The sequence below is a fragment of the Microcaecilia unicolor genome, chromosome 3, assembly GCF_901765095.1.
Source record: "Microcaecilia unicolor chromosome 3, aMicUni1.1, whole genome shotgun sequence".
In the NCBI taxonomy this organism is placed as follows: domain Eukaryota; kingdom Metazoa; phylum Chordata; class Amphibia; order Gymnophiona; family Siphonopidae; genus Microcaecilia; species Microcaecilia unicolor.
In genome coordinates, this window is record NC_044033.1 from 55,040,873 (window position 1) to 55,057,227 (window position 16,355).

General features: G+C 46.8%; 1 protein-coding gene across 1 annotated transcript in view; it reads left to right on the forward strand.

Annotated features, from left to right (window-relative positions):
• Window positions 1-3,704: 3,704 nt before the first annotated feature.
• SCCPDH (saccharopine dehydrogenase (putative)) overlaps window positions 3,705-16,355 on the forward strand; it is a 103,007-nt gene continuing 90,356 nt past the window's right edge. Inside the window, exons 1-2 of the mRNA XM_030195946.1 lie at window positions 3,705-4,049; window positions 10,499-10,611. Coding sequence (XP_030051806.1) covers window positions 3,839-4,049; window positions 10,499-10,611 — 324 coding nt within the window. The 5' untranslated portion in view covers window positions 3,705-3,838. The remainder of the gene's footprint in view (window positions 4,050-10,498; window positions 10,612-16,355) is intronic.

Here is a 16,355-nt window from a genome sequence, read left to right on the forward strand (position 1 = left end):
CACACGACAATCAGAACACTTCTGAGCATTGCAGTCTCAAAAGGCATGCAAGTCAACCACATTGATGTGAAAACAGCGTTTCTTCATGGAGAAATAACTGAAGACTTGTACATGGAACAGCCAACAGGTTTCATAAATACAAAACAAAGACAGCTAGTGTGTAAATTAAACAAAGGTCTTTATGGATTAAAGCAAAGTGCAAAATGTTGGAATGAAAAATTGCATGAAATATTGACAAATTTAGGATTTAAGCAAGGTGAAGCAGATAAATGCTTGTACACTAGGTGCACAAATGGACAATATGCATACATTTTAGCTTTTGTTGATGATCTGCTCATTGCAAGCAAAAGTGAGCAAGAGTACAAGGACATTGTAAAGTGTTTAAACCACAATGTTGAGATAAAAGAACTGGGTAATGTGTCATACTATCTTGGTATAGAAATTGAGAAACAAAATGATGGTTCTTATCTTCTAAGCCAGAAGCAGAAAATAAATGAGCTTATTGAAAGTTTAGGTATGCAAGATGCCCAAGTTGTAAGCACTCCCATGATCACTGATTTTCTGAAGGATGAAACAGTAAGAGAACCTTTACCAGATAACATCCAATATAGATCAGCCATAGGTAAGCTTTTATATCTAGCTACCACATACAGGGCTGATATAGCAAATGCAGTAGGAATTTTGAGCAGAAGGGTCAGCTCACCTACCAAATCAGATTGGACTGCAGTTAAAAGGATGGTAAGGTATTTAAAGGGTACCATTGATTGTAAATTAAAGATTTCAGCCAATAGTAATCCAAAACTAATATGTTACTGTGATTCAGATTGGGCAGGGGATCATTCTGATTATAAATCCACAAGTGGATATGTGTTTATGTATGGAAATGTACAAATTTCATGGGCCAGTCATAAACAAAGTATTGTGAGTTTGTCTTCTACAGAAGCTGAATATGTGGCCGTATCGGAAGCGTGCAGAGAACTGATGTGGATTGAAAACTTTTGCTGGATTTCGGAATAGCTGAAAAGAGACCAATCCAGATAATGGAAGATAATCAGAGCTGCATCCGACTGTCACAGAATGACAAGGTTCAGTCACGCACCAAGCACATCGCAACGAAATACCACAACGTGCGAGAGTTGGTGAAAGAAGGGGTCATCAGTCTACACTATTGTCACACCAGTGAGATGACAGCTGACATCATGACCAAACCGTTACACAGAGAACATTTTGTGAATCTGCGTATAAAGCTTGGACTTTGTATGAATAAATAATTGCATGACAGTTATGCATGAGAAGGGGTTTGTTGGAATGTAATTGTATTTTACATGCATTGCCTGTCACCTATTATTTCTCTGTGATTACTCTGTGACCTCTGATGTGAATTACTTAGAGAGGTCACATAGCTATGCAACTTCCTGTGGGGGTTAGATGCAGCAGATGCAGCACATGCAGCACATGGAGCACATGGAGCTCATGATCTCTCCTAACCTGAGAGGATCTATGGTGGTGTGAGCATCCATTACCATCTAAGCACATGGAAGGAGCTGATAATACAAATGTATAGTAATATGTATATATAAGCCTGTCTGATTATAATCTAACTACAAACTGTGAGTAAACAGATGTTTTGTTACTTCAACTTTAAAGTGACTCAGCAGTGAATTATTCAGGGGTGAATGAGAGAGAGATGAAGAAAGAAATTAACATTTCTAAAGCTGAAGCTGTGTGTACTAAAATCTGCTAATTATTTACTACAAATAATCCAACAGCATATACACACACACACAGGATTTCTAGATTCCACAGATTTTATAGTTACATTTAAGTGTCTGCCCCTAAGTTTTTCTCATTGGCTGATGGTCACCTGCTTGTCTGCTAGGGTTCTGTTAACAGCAGGTGGGACCAGTGTTGCCAGGTGGGCGGTTTTACCGCCCAATTGGGCGGTTTTCCGCAACCCGCCGTGGGAAATTTTTGCCCGCGGCGGGTTGCGGTTTTTTGGGCTTCTTTTTTGGTTTTTGGGCGGTTTTTTCGGCTGCGGGGGGCGGGGTTAGTGACATTTTGGGTGGGGCCGATGACGGCGGGGGCGGGGTTGATGATGGCGGGGGGGGGGTGATGACGATGGGGGCGGGGGTGATGACGTGGGGGTGGGGGTGTCGGGGGCGGGGTTTGAGTTTGGGCGGGTTTTGGGCTGGATTTAGGCTGTTTTGGGTGGGAAAAAAATTTTCCACCTGGCAACCTTGGGTGGGACTTCTCACTCTCTGTAGTTTCTTTGTTTAGGGTTCACTGTAAGTTCTCTTCTTAGTCTGACCTTCACCTGTCACAACCTTTTAATTTATTGCCTCATGCAACAGTTTCTACCAGCCAGGGCTGTAGCCAGACACCCAGTTTTGGGTCGGGCTGGGTCCAAGATAGGTGGGCAGAACTCCACCCTGTCCCACGAGCGATTTAGTCTCTCCCTCTCTCGCCTGCATGCGATATGGTCTCTCAAACATCCTCCCTTCCCTGCATACGTTTTAAATAGCAGATTTTCACTGGCAGCGAACAGCAACTAATACGCACTGCGCATGTTGGCTCCACAGCCTTTTCTCTGATGCAACTTCCTGTTTCTACATAGGCAGGAATACATCAAAGGGAAGGCTGTGGGGCTGGTGTAAACAGTATTTGTCAGTCGCTGCAGGCCAAGATCTTCTATTTACAAGATATGCAGGACGGACAGTTGTTGGGAGTTTTCGGCTGGTGGGGCTTGGGGATCCCTGCCAGCCACATAATAGGTGTGCTGCTACTGTGTGGGCCTCAGCTCACCACCCTTGGCTATGCCACTGCTACCAGCCTCACCCTGAGTCTGACCCCCTCCCTTCTCCTGCTTATTACTACTACTACTTAACATTTCTAGAGCGCTACTAGGGTTACGCAGCGCTGTACAATTTAACAAAGAGAGACAGTCCCTGCTCAAAGAGCTTACAATCTAATAGACAAGTGAACGGTCGGTCCGATAGGGGCAGTCAAATTGGGGCAGTCTGGATTCACTGAACGGTAAGGGTTAAGTGCCGAACGCAGCATTGAAGAGGTGGGCTTTAAGCAAAGACTTGGACGGGCAGGGAGGGGGCTTGGCGTAAGGGTTCAGGAAGGTTGTTCCAAGCATAGGGTGAGGCGAGGCAGAATGAGCGGAGCCTGGAGTTGGCGGTGGTGGAGAAGGGTACTGAGAGGAGAGATTTATCCTGTGAACGGAGGTTACGGGCGGGAACGTAAGGGGAATTCCTTTGTGCAATGATTTAAACAGCTAAGATATAGTAAAATGCTTTATTTTAGAGACAACTTAGCAAGGGCCTATTATATGAAAATGCCATATATTTCTACATTTCTTACAATATTCAATTTTTATTTTTTTCACAATATTTATATCTACATCTGGGAAACTTTCAAATAAATAAAAAACCTGTCAAATAAGTAAAAAAAAAGAAAAACAAGATACCCTGAACCTTTTAAGGCACTGCCTATCCAACTGCATCTGGTTTAGATCTTTTACAAATGGACCACGCATAAGCAGTCAGTTTTTTTTCTATTAATCTTTTGCTATTGTTTTGGGTGAACTAAAACGGCGGCAAGTTCCGCCTACTGGCTTCAGCCCGTATAATGGACTACATAGGAATACCCGCCGTCTCTTATTTTCTTCAACCTCCTCCTTGAAGGTGCAGCGCAGCGGTCACGTGACTGTGGCGAGGCTAGATGGGCGGATGTTTGGGTTTGTAGGCAGCGCAAGCAAGAGTAGTCTGTCTCTGTAGAAAGAAAGTTAGTATTCATCTGAGTCGGGATTCGGGAAGCTTGCTGTCCGGTCACTATGGCGAAGTTCAGCGGCCGTGGAGCGGCGGAGAGAGCGTACGAGCTGGTGGTGCTGGGTGCCTCGGGTTTCACGGGACAGTTCGTGGTGCAGGAGGTAGCGCGGGTTGCCGCTGGTGACGAGTTTCGCTCTTCGGGTCTCCGCTGGGCTGTGGCGGGTAGAAGCCGGCCGAAGCTGGAGGAAGTGTTGCGAAAGGCCGCCGAGACGCTGGGTGAGAGAGCTTGAGGGGAGGGGAGGGGAGGGGAGGTAGGGGGGGGAAAGACAGGCCAATGGGCCCCTTTCCCCGCCACTGAGAGTGAGGGAAAGGAAGGGAAAATGGGACTTAATATACTGTCTGTGTGTGTGTTTTTTTTTTTTGCGCCCTGATTAACCCGTATTTGAGAAACTACGTTATTTCTTTTTTTTTTTTTTTCCCCAAAAGAAAAGATTGACTGTGAATGCTTGATGTTTCTCAAATTGAGTATGTTATGTAGGGCAGCCAGGTATGATCGCGCTTCCTGACGCAATAGGCCTAAGGTCAAGGATAGGTACAGTGTTTATGACTTGTTTAGTACATACGACTTACCTACACAACTGGCTAGCAAACACAGGGCCAGATGCACTACTACTACTATAAATCATTTCTATAAACTTAATGAGCAAGTAGTAAACCCTGGCATGCACTACAGACTTTTTTTTCCGACGACGGTAGCAGCTAACGAAAACGGAATGCAGATGAGCAAATTATGTAGAACCTTATTGTAATGAGATGCACTAACCTTTTCCGATTGCCTTAACGCTGGAAAATCTAACGAGAGGTCTGTACCTCTCGTTGAGGTTGCGTAGGATTGAAAAACTGCTACAAAAGTAAAAAAACAAAAAATCGGTGAAAAAAGTCAAGGGCTTGTCAGTGCAATAATAAAAACGTCTATTTTGGCCGCCTTCCCCCCCCCACTGCACTAATAAAAACATCTTTTTTGGCAGTGCTTCACTAAGGTGAGACACCTGGAAGTCCCTGAGCCAATCACTGTGATTGTTTCAGAGACTTCCAGGTTTCTCAGCTGCACTGCCAAAAAAGATGTTTTTATTATTAAGGGAGCCAAAATGGGCACCCATCCAAAAAAAAAAACCCAAAACGTCCATTTTGGCCCCCTTAATAATAAAAACGTCTTTTTTGGCAGTGCTTCACTCAGCTGAGACCTGGAACGCGTTTAGCCGAGCTAAACACACTGTGATTGGCTCAGAGACTTTCAGGTCTCTCAGCTGAGTGAAGCACTGCCAAAAAAGACGTTTTTATTATTGCAGGGAGGAATGATGGCCAAAATGGACTTTTTTTGGATGTGCGTCCTCAACTGCACTGTCCTTTGTTGAGCCGCATCGGAGGGGGTGAGCAGCGCGGCGTCTTTGGGCTGCACAGGGAGGGGTATTTGGCATGCGCAGAGCAGCCAGCATAACGCTTGGCTGCTCTGCGCATGCTCCACTAGCCGACTGTTTAACGACGGAATAGAGAATGCAAATGAGCTACAACGAGCAGCTCATTTGCATGCCTGTTCCTTGATGCATGCCTGTTCCTTACTGATTCGCTAAGGGAATTGGTAAGGAAAGGGCTTTAACGAGTCTTTAGTGCATCTTGCCCACAGTGCCTTACTTCAGATAGTAACACACCGTCTTAAAACTGGCTGTACACACTATAGCAGGACATGCTTGGCCACTCCTATCCTCCTACTGAGAGAAGTCAATTATTGTGCAAATTAAATTAAACCAGTTCTCTTATTAGCTAACTCCTGTTACTACTACTACTACTACTACTACTATTTAGCATTTCTATAGCGCTACAAGGCATACGCAGCGCTGCACAAACAGAAGAAAGACAGTCCCTGCTCAAAGAGCTTACAATCTAATAGACAAAAAAAAAATAAAGTAATCAAATCAATTAATGTGAACGGGAAGGAAGAGAGGAGGGTAGGTGGAGGCGAGTGGTTACAAGTGGTTACGAGTCAAAAGCAATGTTAAAGAGGTGGGCTTTCAGTCTAGATTTAAAGGTGGCCAAGGATGGGGCCAGGCGTAGGGGCTCAGGAAGTTTATTCCAGGCGTAGGGTGCAGCGAGACAGAAGGCGTGAAGTCTGGAGTTGGCAGTAGTGGAGAAGGGAACAGATAAGAAGGATTTATCCATGGAGCGGAGTGCACCGGAAGGGGTGTAGGGAAGGACGAGTGTGGAGAGATACTGGGGAGCAGCAGAGTGAGTACATTTATAGGTTAGTAGAAGAAGTTTGAACAGGATATGAAAACGGATAGGGAGCCAGTGAAGGGTCTTGAGGAGAGGGGTAGTATGAGTAAAGCGACCCTGGCGGAAGATGAGACGGGCAGCAGAGTTTTGAACTGACTGGAGAGGGGAGAGGTGACTAAGTGGGAGGCCAGCAAGAAGCAGATTGCAGTAGTCTAAATGAGAGGTGACAAGGGTGTGGATGAGGGTTTTGGTAGAGTGCTCGGAAAGAAAGGGGCAGATTTTATGGATGTTGTAAAGAAAGAAACGACAGGTCTTGGCAATCTGCTGGATATGAGCAGAGAAGGAGAGAGAAGAGTCAAAGATGACCCCAAGATTTCGAGCTGAGGAGACAGGGAGAATGAGAGAGCCATCAACAGAAATAGAAAACGGGGGGAGCGGGGAGGTGGGTTTGGGGGGGAAAATGAGAAGCTCGGCTTTGGTCATATTTAATTTCAGGTGGCGTTGAGACATCCAGACAGCAATGTCAGACAAGCACGCTGAAACTTTGGTTTGGATGCAAGGTGAGATATCAGGGGTAGAAAGGTAGATTTGGGAGTCATCAGCATAGAGATGATAGGAAAAACCATGGGGTGAGATTAATGAACCAAGGGAAGAAGTGTAGATAGAAAAGAGGAGGGGACCAAGAACAGAACCCTGAGGTACGCCGACAGGCAGAGGGATAGAAGTAGAAGAGGATCCACCAGAGTGAACACTAAAGGTGCGGAGGGAGAGGTAGGAAGAGAACCAGGAAAGGACAGAGCCCTGGAATCCAAGTGAGGACAGGGTATTGAGAAGTATGCTGTGATCGACAGTGTCAAAAGCAGCGGAAAGATCAAGAAGAATGAGGATGGAATATTGACCTCTGGATTTAGCCAGTAATAGGTCATTGGAGACTTTAGTAAGCGCAGTTTCGGTTGAGTGGAGAGGGCGAAAACCAGATTGTAGTGGGTCAAGAATAGCATGTGAGGAGAGAAAATCAAGGCAGCGGCGGTGAACAGCACGCTCAAGTAATTTGGAGAGAAAAGGAAGGAGGGAGATGGGTCGGTAATTAGAGGGACAAGTAGGGTCGAGTGAAGGCTTCTTAAGGAGAGGTGTGACCACAGCATGTTTAAAGGCAGCAGGGACAGTCGCAGTGGAAAGTGAGAGGTTGAGAATGTGACAGATAAAAGGAATAAGAGCAGGAGAGATGGCATTAAGAAGGTGGGTGGGAATGCGATCAGAGGAACAGGTGGTACATTTTGAGGAAGAAAGGAGAAGTGTAGTTTCCTCAATAGTAACTTGAGGAAAGGGAATGAGGGGAAGGAGAGAGAGGGGAACGGACTAGTGGAGGGAGAGGTGGTGAGGTAGAGAAAGCAAGGTTTATCTTTTGAACCTTGTGAAAGAATTCAGCAAGGGTCTGAGGAGATAATGAAGGGGGAGTTGGGGGAGGGGGGCACCTTGAGGAGAGAGTTCAATGTGGTGAAGAGAAGTCGAGGATTAGAGCCAAGAGAGTTGGTCAGTTGGATATAATAATCCTGTTTGGCACGTGAAAGAGCAGATTGGAAGGAGGTCAGCATGAACTTAAAGTGTAAGAAATCAGCAAGGGCCCGAGATTTCCGCCAGAGGCGTTCGGCGGAGCGGGTACAGGAACGTAGGTAGCGGGTATTAGAAGTCAGCCAAGGTTGGGGTTTTGTACGCCTTACAGGGCGGGTCATCAAAGGTGCAAGAGTGTCTAAGGCAGAGGATAGAGTATTGTTGTAAGATGAAACAGCCTCGTTGACAGATGTGGATGGTGCCACAGTAGAGAGGAGGTTTGAAACATGGGAGGATAGAGATGAAGGGTAAATATCGTGAAGATTCCTAGATAAATTAGATAAGATAGGACGGGACTGGGAGGGAGGAGATTTAAGTGTGAAAGTTATAAGATGGTGATCAGAGGAGGGAAGATCAGAAGCAAGGAAACTAGAGGGTGAACTGTTCTATCTTTGTTTTCACTCTATGCTGTCTGTTAAAACGTTTTGTGTATTGTGTTAATATTCTAGTAAGTAAAATGCATGCGGGCTGCCTGCAACTCCTTTCTCTGCAGACTGCCAAATTTAAAATCTCTTAAACCAGAACGGTTGTAAAGCATTAAAACTCTTCCTCATGCATGCACCTCCTTCCTCTAGATCACTGTAACCTCCCTCTTTCCTATCTTATTCCCCCCTTTTGGATGCTTGTTCCTCAGAAGTTGTCCTAACTAGCTCCACCCAGTGAACCTTCATGTTTCTGTTAAATGGCCTACCCACTCGCCCTCATACTATCCTTTATCTCCATTCTTGTGCTGTGGGTGATACCTCCTAGAGCAGCTGTAGCCATTCCATACTGCCTAGTTATCATATTTTCACCTTACCTTTGCTCAGACTCTTGCACTATTCTGAATCTTGCAAAAACAGGGCAGAAGTTCACTTAGTGTTAACTTGCTCTTTTGAGATGTGTTTAGGGTCTGTGTCAGAGAAAAATAAAGGTGGGGGAGTGGTGGGCATGTTAACACCATAAACATCTTCAGCATTTTGTTCTCTTATCCTCGTCTACATGCTACATATATTCTATGAGAGAAGGTGAAAACTACATGCTAGAGTTGAATTCTGTGATTTTCTGCAGCTATGCATACTTTCGCACTGCATTCAGACCTGTTTGATTACAATGGTACTCAAAAATGGCCACTCGAGTGAATTGAGTCCCAGAGCTATTTTTGAGCTGGCTTTCTAGTTTTAATTTTTCAGTGGTCTCAGTTTTTTAAATTATGTGTTAGAGATACAGTGGGCTACTGTATTCAAGTTTTAGTATCAGTTATAATTTATAAACTATTTTCCTTCCTGTAGTAATCTCATAAATGTCAAACTTGTAACCACAATTAATTGCATTTTTAATTGTGGTTCCCCCCCCCCCCCCCATGGGCTCAACCTGGGCCTACAGGAAAGATGTTGTGGAGGGGCATAATCGAACGGGGGCGGCCATCTCTAATGACAGCCCCGTTAAGCGGCGTACCCGACTGTATTATCGAAACAAGATGGCCAGCCATCTTTCGTTTCGATAATACGGTCGGGGCCGGCCAAATCTCAACATTTGGCCCGCCCTTAGAGATCGCCGGTGTTAGAGATGGCCGCCATTGGTTTTTGCCGATAATGGAAACTAATGGCGGCCATCTCAAACCTGGCCAAATCCAAGGCATTTGGTCGTGGGAGGAGCCAGCATTTGTAGTGCACTGGTCCCCCTCACATGCCAGGACACCAGTCGGTCACCCTAGGGGGCACTGCAGTGGACTTCATAAATTGCTCCCAGGTACATAGCTCCCTTACTTTGTGTGCTGGAGCCCCCCAAAACCCACAACTGTACACCACTACCATGGCCCTTACGGGTGAAGGGGGGCACCTAGATGTGGGTACAGTGGGTTTGTGGTGGGTTTTTGGAGGGCTCCCATTAAGAAACCCACTAAAAACTGCTCCAGGGACCTTCATAGTGCTGTGATGGAGCTGGGTATGACATTTGAGGCTGGCAAAAAAATGTTTTTAATTTTTTTTTTTTGAGTGGGAGGGGGTTGGTGGCCACTGGGGAAGTAAGGGGAGGTGATCCCTAATTCCCTCCAGTGGTCATGTGGTCAGTTCAGGCACCTTTTCAAGGCTTGGTTGTGAACAAAAAAGGACCAAGTAAAGTCGGCCAAATGCTCGTCGGAGCTGGCCTTCTTTTTTCCATTATCAGTCGAGGCCGGCCATCTCTTAACCACGCCCCCTTCCCGCCTTCGGTACACTGCTGACATGCCCCCTTGAACTTTGTCCGGCCCTGCGATTATACCGATTTGGCCGGCCTTAGGAAAAGGCCGGCCATCTCCCGGTTTGTGTCAGAAGATGGCCACCCTTCTCCTTCGAAAATAAGCAGGTTAGTGGTCTTGAGTAGGATGGGCAGCAGCAATTCCCAGTTGCTCCTTGTGCTGCTCCAGGTTAAAAATGGTGACTGACATCTAGTGGCAGTCTCTTCTCAGGTAGGCCATGGTGGCACTATGGGAGGGTGTATCTTTATTTGTATCAGGCTGTATCGATGTGGAACTCCTTGCCTTTTTCAGTCTGACTGGTATCACAGTATTTGATATTTAGGAAATGGTTCTCTTCAAAAAGTATATTTTGTTATTTAATTGATATTAGAATTGCAGTTATTTGTAATTCCTAGAGGTTGATCTAGTGTCTTTTTCTGTTACCTGCATTGAACTATTTGGGTACATAGTGGGTTATAAGCTCTAATGTAATTAATCTGTTAATTTTAATTGCCATTACAATTTGAGTTAATTGTGATAGTTCACTGTGTTATATCAACAGAATTAATTTTATGCCAGTTTGCAAAGGGGCTCTGACTTCATTGTGTGTACCAGGCTCTCTTTGTAATATTTTTTATTTTTTTAGAAATGCCACAGCTGAAGTCAGACATTGACATTATAATTTGTGATGTTGGTGATCCTTCCTCTCTTGAAGCTATGTGCAAACAGACATCTGCTGTTCTTAACTGTGTGGGCCCAGTAAGTATTGTACAGTTCTTTAGGGTGAACAACCAGTCAATTGTTTATGGTGCTGACTTTCATACTAAATACAGAACTGAAGAAAATTGTGTCTCTGCTTATGCTTTTATCATGGAATATTTTTTTTGTGCAAGAGTAATGCACAAACAGGATTTGTTCCCATTGGAGAGAGTGATAATTCATGAAAGAAATTGGGTGGTTGCTGTATAGTCTAGCAGTAATTCTACACAGCTTTAATTCATAACCAGTTTTTGCACCTTGATTGCATTTGTGGTTGGCACTAGGTATTGTGGATGTTGACATGGGGGCTCATTTTCAAAGCACTTAGACTTAAACAAAGTTCCATAGGTTACCATACTTCTCATGGTCTCTCTCCAGTTCCCTGTTCATCAGCTTGTGTTGCTGCTGACTGGACTGACCTGAAGTTGTAGGAGGGGAGCATGACTCATATACACCATTGCTCTGTTCCATACTGCTAGGGATACTAAGTTGTGAACTGCTGGGAGTCCAAAATGAGTATAGTTTAGCAGATAGCAAATCTTGGACCGTCGTTTGAATAAATCATAGTAATTTTTTAAATTGACTGTTGTAGACATGTTTACAGACTAGTGTTGCATTTCAGTTGTTTAGGCAGCCTAAGAAGCAAAGCTTGGTCAACACCAGATCAGGAAGGTGCCCTGTGGCTGTATAATAGTGTGACCTCTTGAACTACCTCTTATACAGAGTTTGTAGTCTAACTCAGTTGAGCTTTTGTGCAAGAAAGGGACATAGATATATAGGCCCCATGCTAGGAGAACTTAGGTTTTGAATCTTGGGGAACATATTGAATGAGGTTTTTCTAGTTAACCTGTTTTGGATCAATAGCAAGGAAAGTGATGATTGAAAGTTGGTGGTAATGAATGTCATGGCACAGAAGGAAAGAGCCTCTATATCTATACAGGGAATTCAAACAATCAAAATTGACAAGCTATCCTAAAATGTTTGAAAGAATATTTTGGATCTCATCCACCTGTGTCCCCAAAATTTCAACAAGGAAATATATCTTACAGATTTAAACAAACAAAACCTCAAAACTCCCGGTAGGGATGAATAAAAGTATTAACATAATCCACCATCATAAATGGAAGTAAAGTAATATCATTGGTCCCAAAGATAAGAAAAAAAGCTAAAAAGAATCAACTGCAAAAACTCCTTATAAAGGAGAAAATCAGGTGATTTAAAAAAACTTTTTTCAATCGCAAAATGAGGAACAAGTGAATGATCATACAAAAATAAGTTAGAAAAATGGCAAAAACTAAATTCATCTAAATAAAGATCAAGCAGGAACCCCCCCAGGTCATCCACCTGTATTATAAAAGCCAAAATCAAAAACAAAACTCCCATAAGAGCATGGCCAGCCCCTAAAAAAAAAAAAAAAACAACAAAAAATAACTTAGCTGTCGTAGAAGTTTTAGTGGAACTGCCGCTCCAGAAGTATCAGGCAGTCATCCTTGCAATCTAAGATCAAACTTCAACCACTTAAGGCAGTGCATTGAAGGAACCTCTTGGTCAAAATCATCATATCTCCCTCCAACAAGAGCTCCTTGTTTCGCTAATCTCCGTGCTGCATCAGGAAGGAAAAAGCTTTTTACTTAACTTTGTATGTCAGCTTGATCTTTATTTAAATGCATTTAGTTTTTGCCATTTTTGTAACTATTATTTTTGATGATCATTCACTTTTCCTCATTTTTATGTGGCTATGGCGTCGGATGGCAAGGGCGTGAAAAAGCGCTCCCCGTACCTCGTTCGCGCGTCTAGCGGGGAAGCGCGGGGATCGGAGGCAGAGAAGCCCTTTTTTGGCGCCTTTCCGGAGTTTGACGAGTTAGCTGGCTTTTTCTCCGCTGGGGCATCGGTGGTTTTTTCTGCCTTAGGCGCCCACCCCCTGATGTCCGCTCTTCCGGTTTTGGCCGGCCACGCTGCTCGGACGGCTTCTTCTTTGGCCGCCCTTGAAGTGGGAGACGGTAAAAGATGGCCGCCTTTGACTTGGGCAGTGGTAAGAAGTTGGCGAAATTCAAGCATGGAGTGACGCGACGGACACCATTTTGGATGCGCAGCGCGCCTCTCCCCCACTCTTTGGAGCGGAGGTTGAGAGTTCCTCTAGGGCTGTGGCCCATGCTGCAGAGGTGCACAAACGAGGGTTTCTTTCCTGAGTTTATTTTGCTGCTGAATCAGGCCTTTCTTCTGCAAAACGCTGCTCCAGCTCCCCTGTCAGACATAGGTGAAGAGGCCTCCCTGATCAAACGCCCTCGGGTGGATCACCAGGCCTTAGGGGACTCTGTCTCCTCTGATGTAGATGAGGGAAGTGTTTCTGGGTTCTCCCAAAGGTCCTTCGGGAATTCTTTGGAGGAGGCTGATCCTTGCCCTGATGGGGCAGATGACCCCTCTGCAGCACGGCTTTTTCGCTCAACCTGTTCAGGCCATGAGCATTTTAAACATTTCCTCTCTGGAGGAAGGCTCTCTCTCAGCCTCGGCAGGTTCCGCTATTATGCTGGGAACAAAGCGCCCGCCCAGAACCTTCCACATTCATGAAGCCATGCAGACTTTAATTTTGGCTCAATGGGTTTCTCCTGAAGCGAGCCTTAAAGTAGCCAGGGCCATGTCCTGTCTGTACCCTCTGCCTGAGGGTGAACGGGAGGCCTTTCACTGGCCCACAGTAGACTCTCTAATCACTGCGGTGACGAAGAAGACGGCTCTGCCTGTGGAAGCTGGCTCTGCCCTGAAGGATGCTCAGGACAGGAAATTGGAGGTGGCCTTAAAGTTGGCCTTTGAGGCGGCCGCCCTGAGTTTGCAGGCCTCGGTTTGCGGCTGTTATGTGGCCAGGGCATGCCTGACCGTTTTGCAGTGGGCCTCCCCCTCGGATCCTTTCTTAAGGGCGGATTGGCCGGTCCTGGAGTCGGGCTTGACCTACTTGGAAGACTTGCTGTATGATGTCTTGAGAGCCTCGGCTAAAGGTATGGCTCAGACGTCTCTGCCCGTCGGTGGCTATGGCTTAAGCATTGGTCTGCTGACCATGCCTCAACATCTTGCCTAGCCAAGTTGCCTTTTAAGGGCAAGCTGCTCTTTGTGGACCTTTTCCAAAGTGATGGTGGTCATTGCGGCTTATCTCCGCAAGGAAGGAGTGCAAGTCCATCCCTATCTGGACGACTGGTTGATTCGAGCTCCCTCATTTGCAGAGTGTGGGAGAGCAACGGACAGAGTCATTGCTCTTCTGAGCTCCCTGGAATGGATCATCAACCGGGAGTGGAGTCAGCTACGCCCGACTCAGTCCCTGGAGTATCTGGGTGTTTGTTTCGACACCCAAGTGGGCAGAGTGTTCCTGCCGGACAGCCGGAGCCTCGGCCTTGGGATTATGTGCAACTGTTGGACTCCATGACGGCCACGATGGAGGTAGTGCCCTGGGCCAGGGCCCATATGAGACCATTACAGCACTCTCTCCTGCGGCGTTGGTCTCCGGTTTCGGAGGATTACGCTATACGCCTTCCCTTGGATCCAGCGGTGCGCACGGCACTGAATTGGTGGCTGATGCCAGACCAGCTGGCCGCCGGAATGTCTCTTACGACCCTGGACTGGATTGTCATCACGACGGACGCCTGCTTGACGGGCTGGGGAGCCCAATGTCTGGGAAGGACAGCGCAAGGGATATGGTCACCTGCGGAGGTGAAGTGGTCCATCAACCTCTTGGAACTTCGAGCCATTCGGTTGGCGCTGCAAGCGTTCCTCCAGGTTCTGGTACTGAGGCCAGTTCGGGTCTTGTCAGACAAAGCCACGGCTGTGGCCTATGTCAACCGCCAGGGAGGTACCAGGAGCGCCCCCCTAGTCGGGGAGGCCTGTGGGCAGAAGCGAACCTGGAACAGCTGTCGGCGGCTCACATTGCAGGAGTCCTGAATGTCAAGGCGGACTTTCTCAGTCACCATACCTTAGATCCCGGAGAGAGTGGCAGCTGTCGGCTCAGGCGTTCTTGGAGATCACGAAGCGCTGGGGAATGCCGACCTTGGATCTGATGGCAACCTCAGTCAATTGCCAAGTACCGCGGTTCTTCAGCAGAGGTCGGGACCCTAGTTCTCTGGGGGTCGATGCTCTTCTCCAGCAGTGGCCGGTACAAGAGCTTCTCTATGTGTTCCTGCCCTGGCCAATGATGGGCAGAATCCTTGGCCGGGTGGCAAAGCATCCAGGCCGGGTGGTCCTGGTGGGTCCAGATTGGCCCAGGCATCTTTGATATGCGGACCTAATCCGTCTCTCCGTGGACGTTCCTCTGCGGCTTCCAGCGGAGCGGGGCCTCTTGCATCAGGGTCCCGTGGTGATGGAGGATCCCTCCCCTTTTGGTCTTATGGCCTGGCTCTTGAGCGGAAGCGGCTGAGGAAGAAGGGCTTCTCGGACAAGGTCATCGCCACTATGCTGAGAGCACGGAAGTGCTCTACTTCTACTACTTACGCCAGGCTTTGGCGTACCTTTGCATCGTGGTGCGAGGCAGGCTCCCTTTCGCCCTTCACTACAATTACTTCAGTGTTGGCATTCCTGCAGGAAGGTCTGGAAAAAGGCCTGTCGCTCAGTTCGCTTAAAGTCCAGGTAGCGGCTGTAGCTTGCTTCAGGAGTCGACTGAAGGGTGCTTCCCTGGCTTCGCAGCCAGATGTGGTGCGCTTTCTTAAAGGGGTTAATAACCTGCGCCCTCCTCTGCACTCGATAGTGCCTACGTGGAATCTCAATGTGGTGCTACGGGCCTTGCAGAAGCCTCCCTTTGAGCCCTTGTCGAGGGTGTCGCTGAAGGACCTGACGTTGAAAGCGGTCTTTTTGGTGGCTATCACTTCAGCCAGAAGAGTTTCCGAGCTCCAGGTGCTCTCGTGTAGAGAGCGTTCCTGCGGTTCACTGAAGCAGGAGTGTGGATTCGCCCAGTGCCTTCCTTCTTGCCCAAGATTGTTTCTCGCTTCCATGTGAATCAGCAGCTTTGTCTACCCTCCTTTCATAGGGAGAATTACCCAGAGGAGTACCCTGCTCTCAAATGTCTGGATGTTAGATGAGTCTGTTACCTGTCTTATTAGATTGTAAGCTCTTCTGAGAAGGGACTGTCTTTATGTGTATGGTGTACAGCGCTGCGTATGCCTGGTAGCACTATATAAGTGTTAAGTAGTAGTAGTAGTAGTAGTAGTCATCAGATACTTGGAAGTGACCAATGATTTCCGGAAATCGGATCACCTGTTCGTGCTGTTCGCAGGCCCTCGTAGGGGTCTGCAGGCATCTAAGCCTACTGTGGCACATTGGGTCAAGGAGACGATTGCGGCGGCTTATGTGGCTGCAGGGAAGGTGCCGCCTATCCAGCTGAAGGCTCACTCTGCTAGAGCACAGGCGGCCTTGATGGCAGAGTCCAGATCCGTCTCCTTGGAAGAGATTTGTAGAGCGGCAACTTGGGCTTCGGCTCATACCTTCTCACGACATTACCGCTTGGATGTGGCGGCTCGGGCCAAGGCCCAGTTTGGGGCTTCGATGTTGCGTTCTGGGATTTCCATGTCCCGCCCTGGGTGAGTACTGCTTCGGTACATCCCACCAGTCTGTGGATTGATCTGCTTGATGATATGGAAGGTAAAATTATGTATCATACCTGATAATTTTCTTTCCATTAATCATAGCAGATCAATCCATAGCCCCCCCCCAGATATCTATACTGTTTGTGTTCTGGTTATATTTCAGGTTCAAGTTTAGTCTTCATTTCC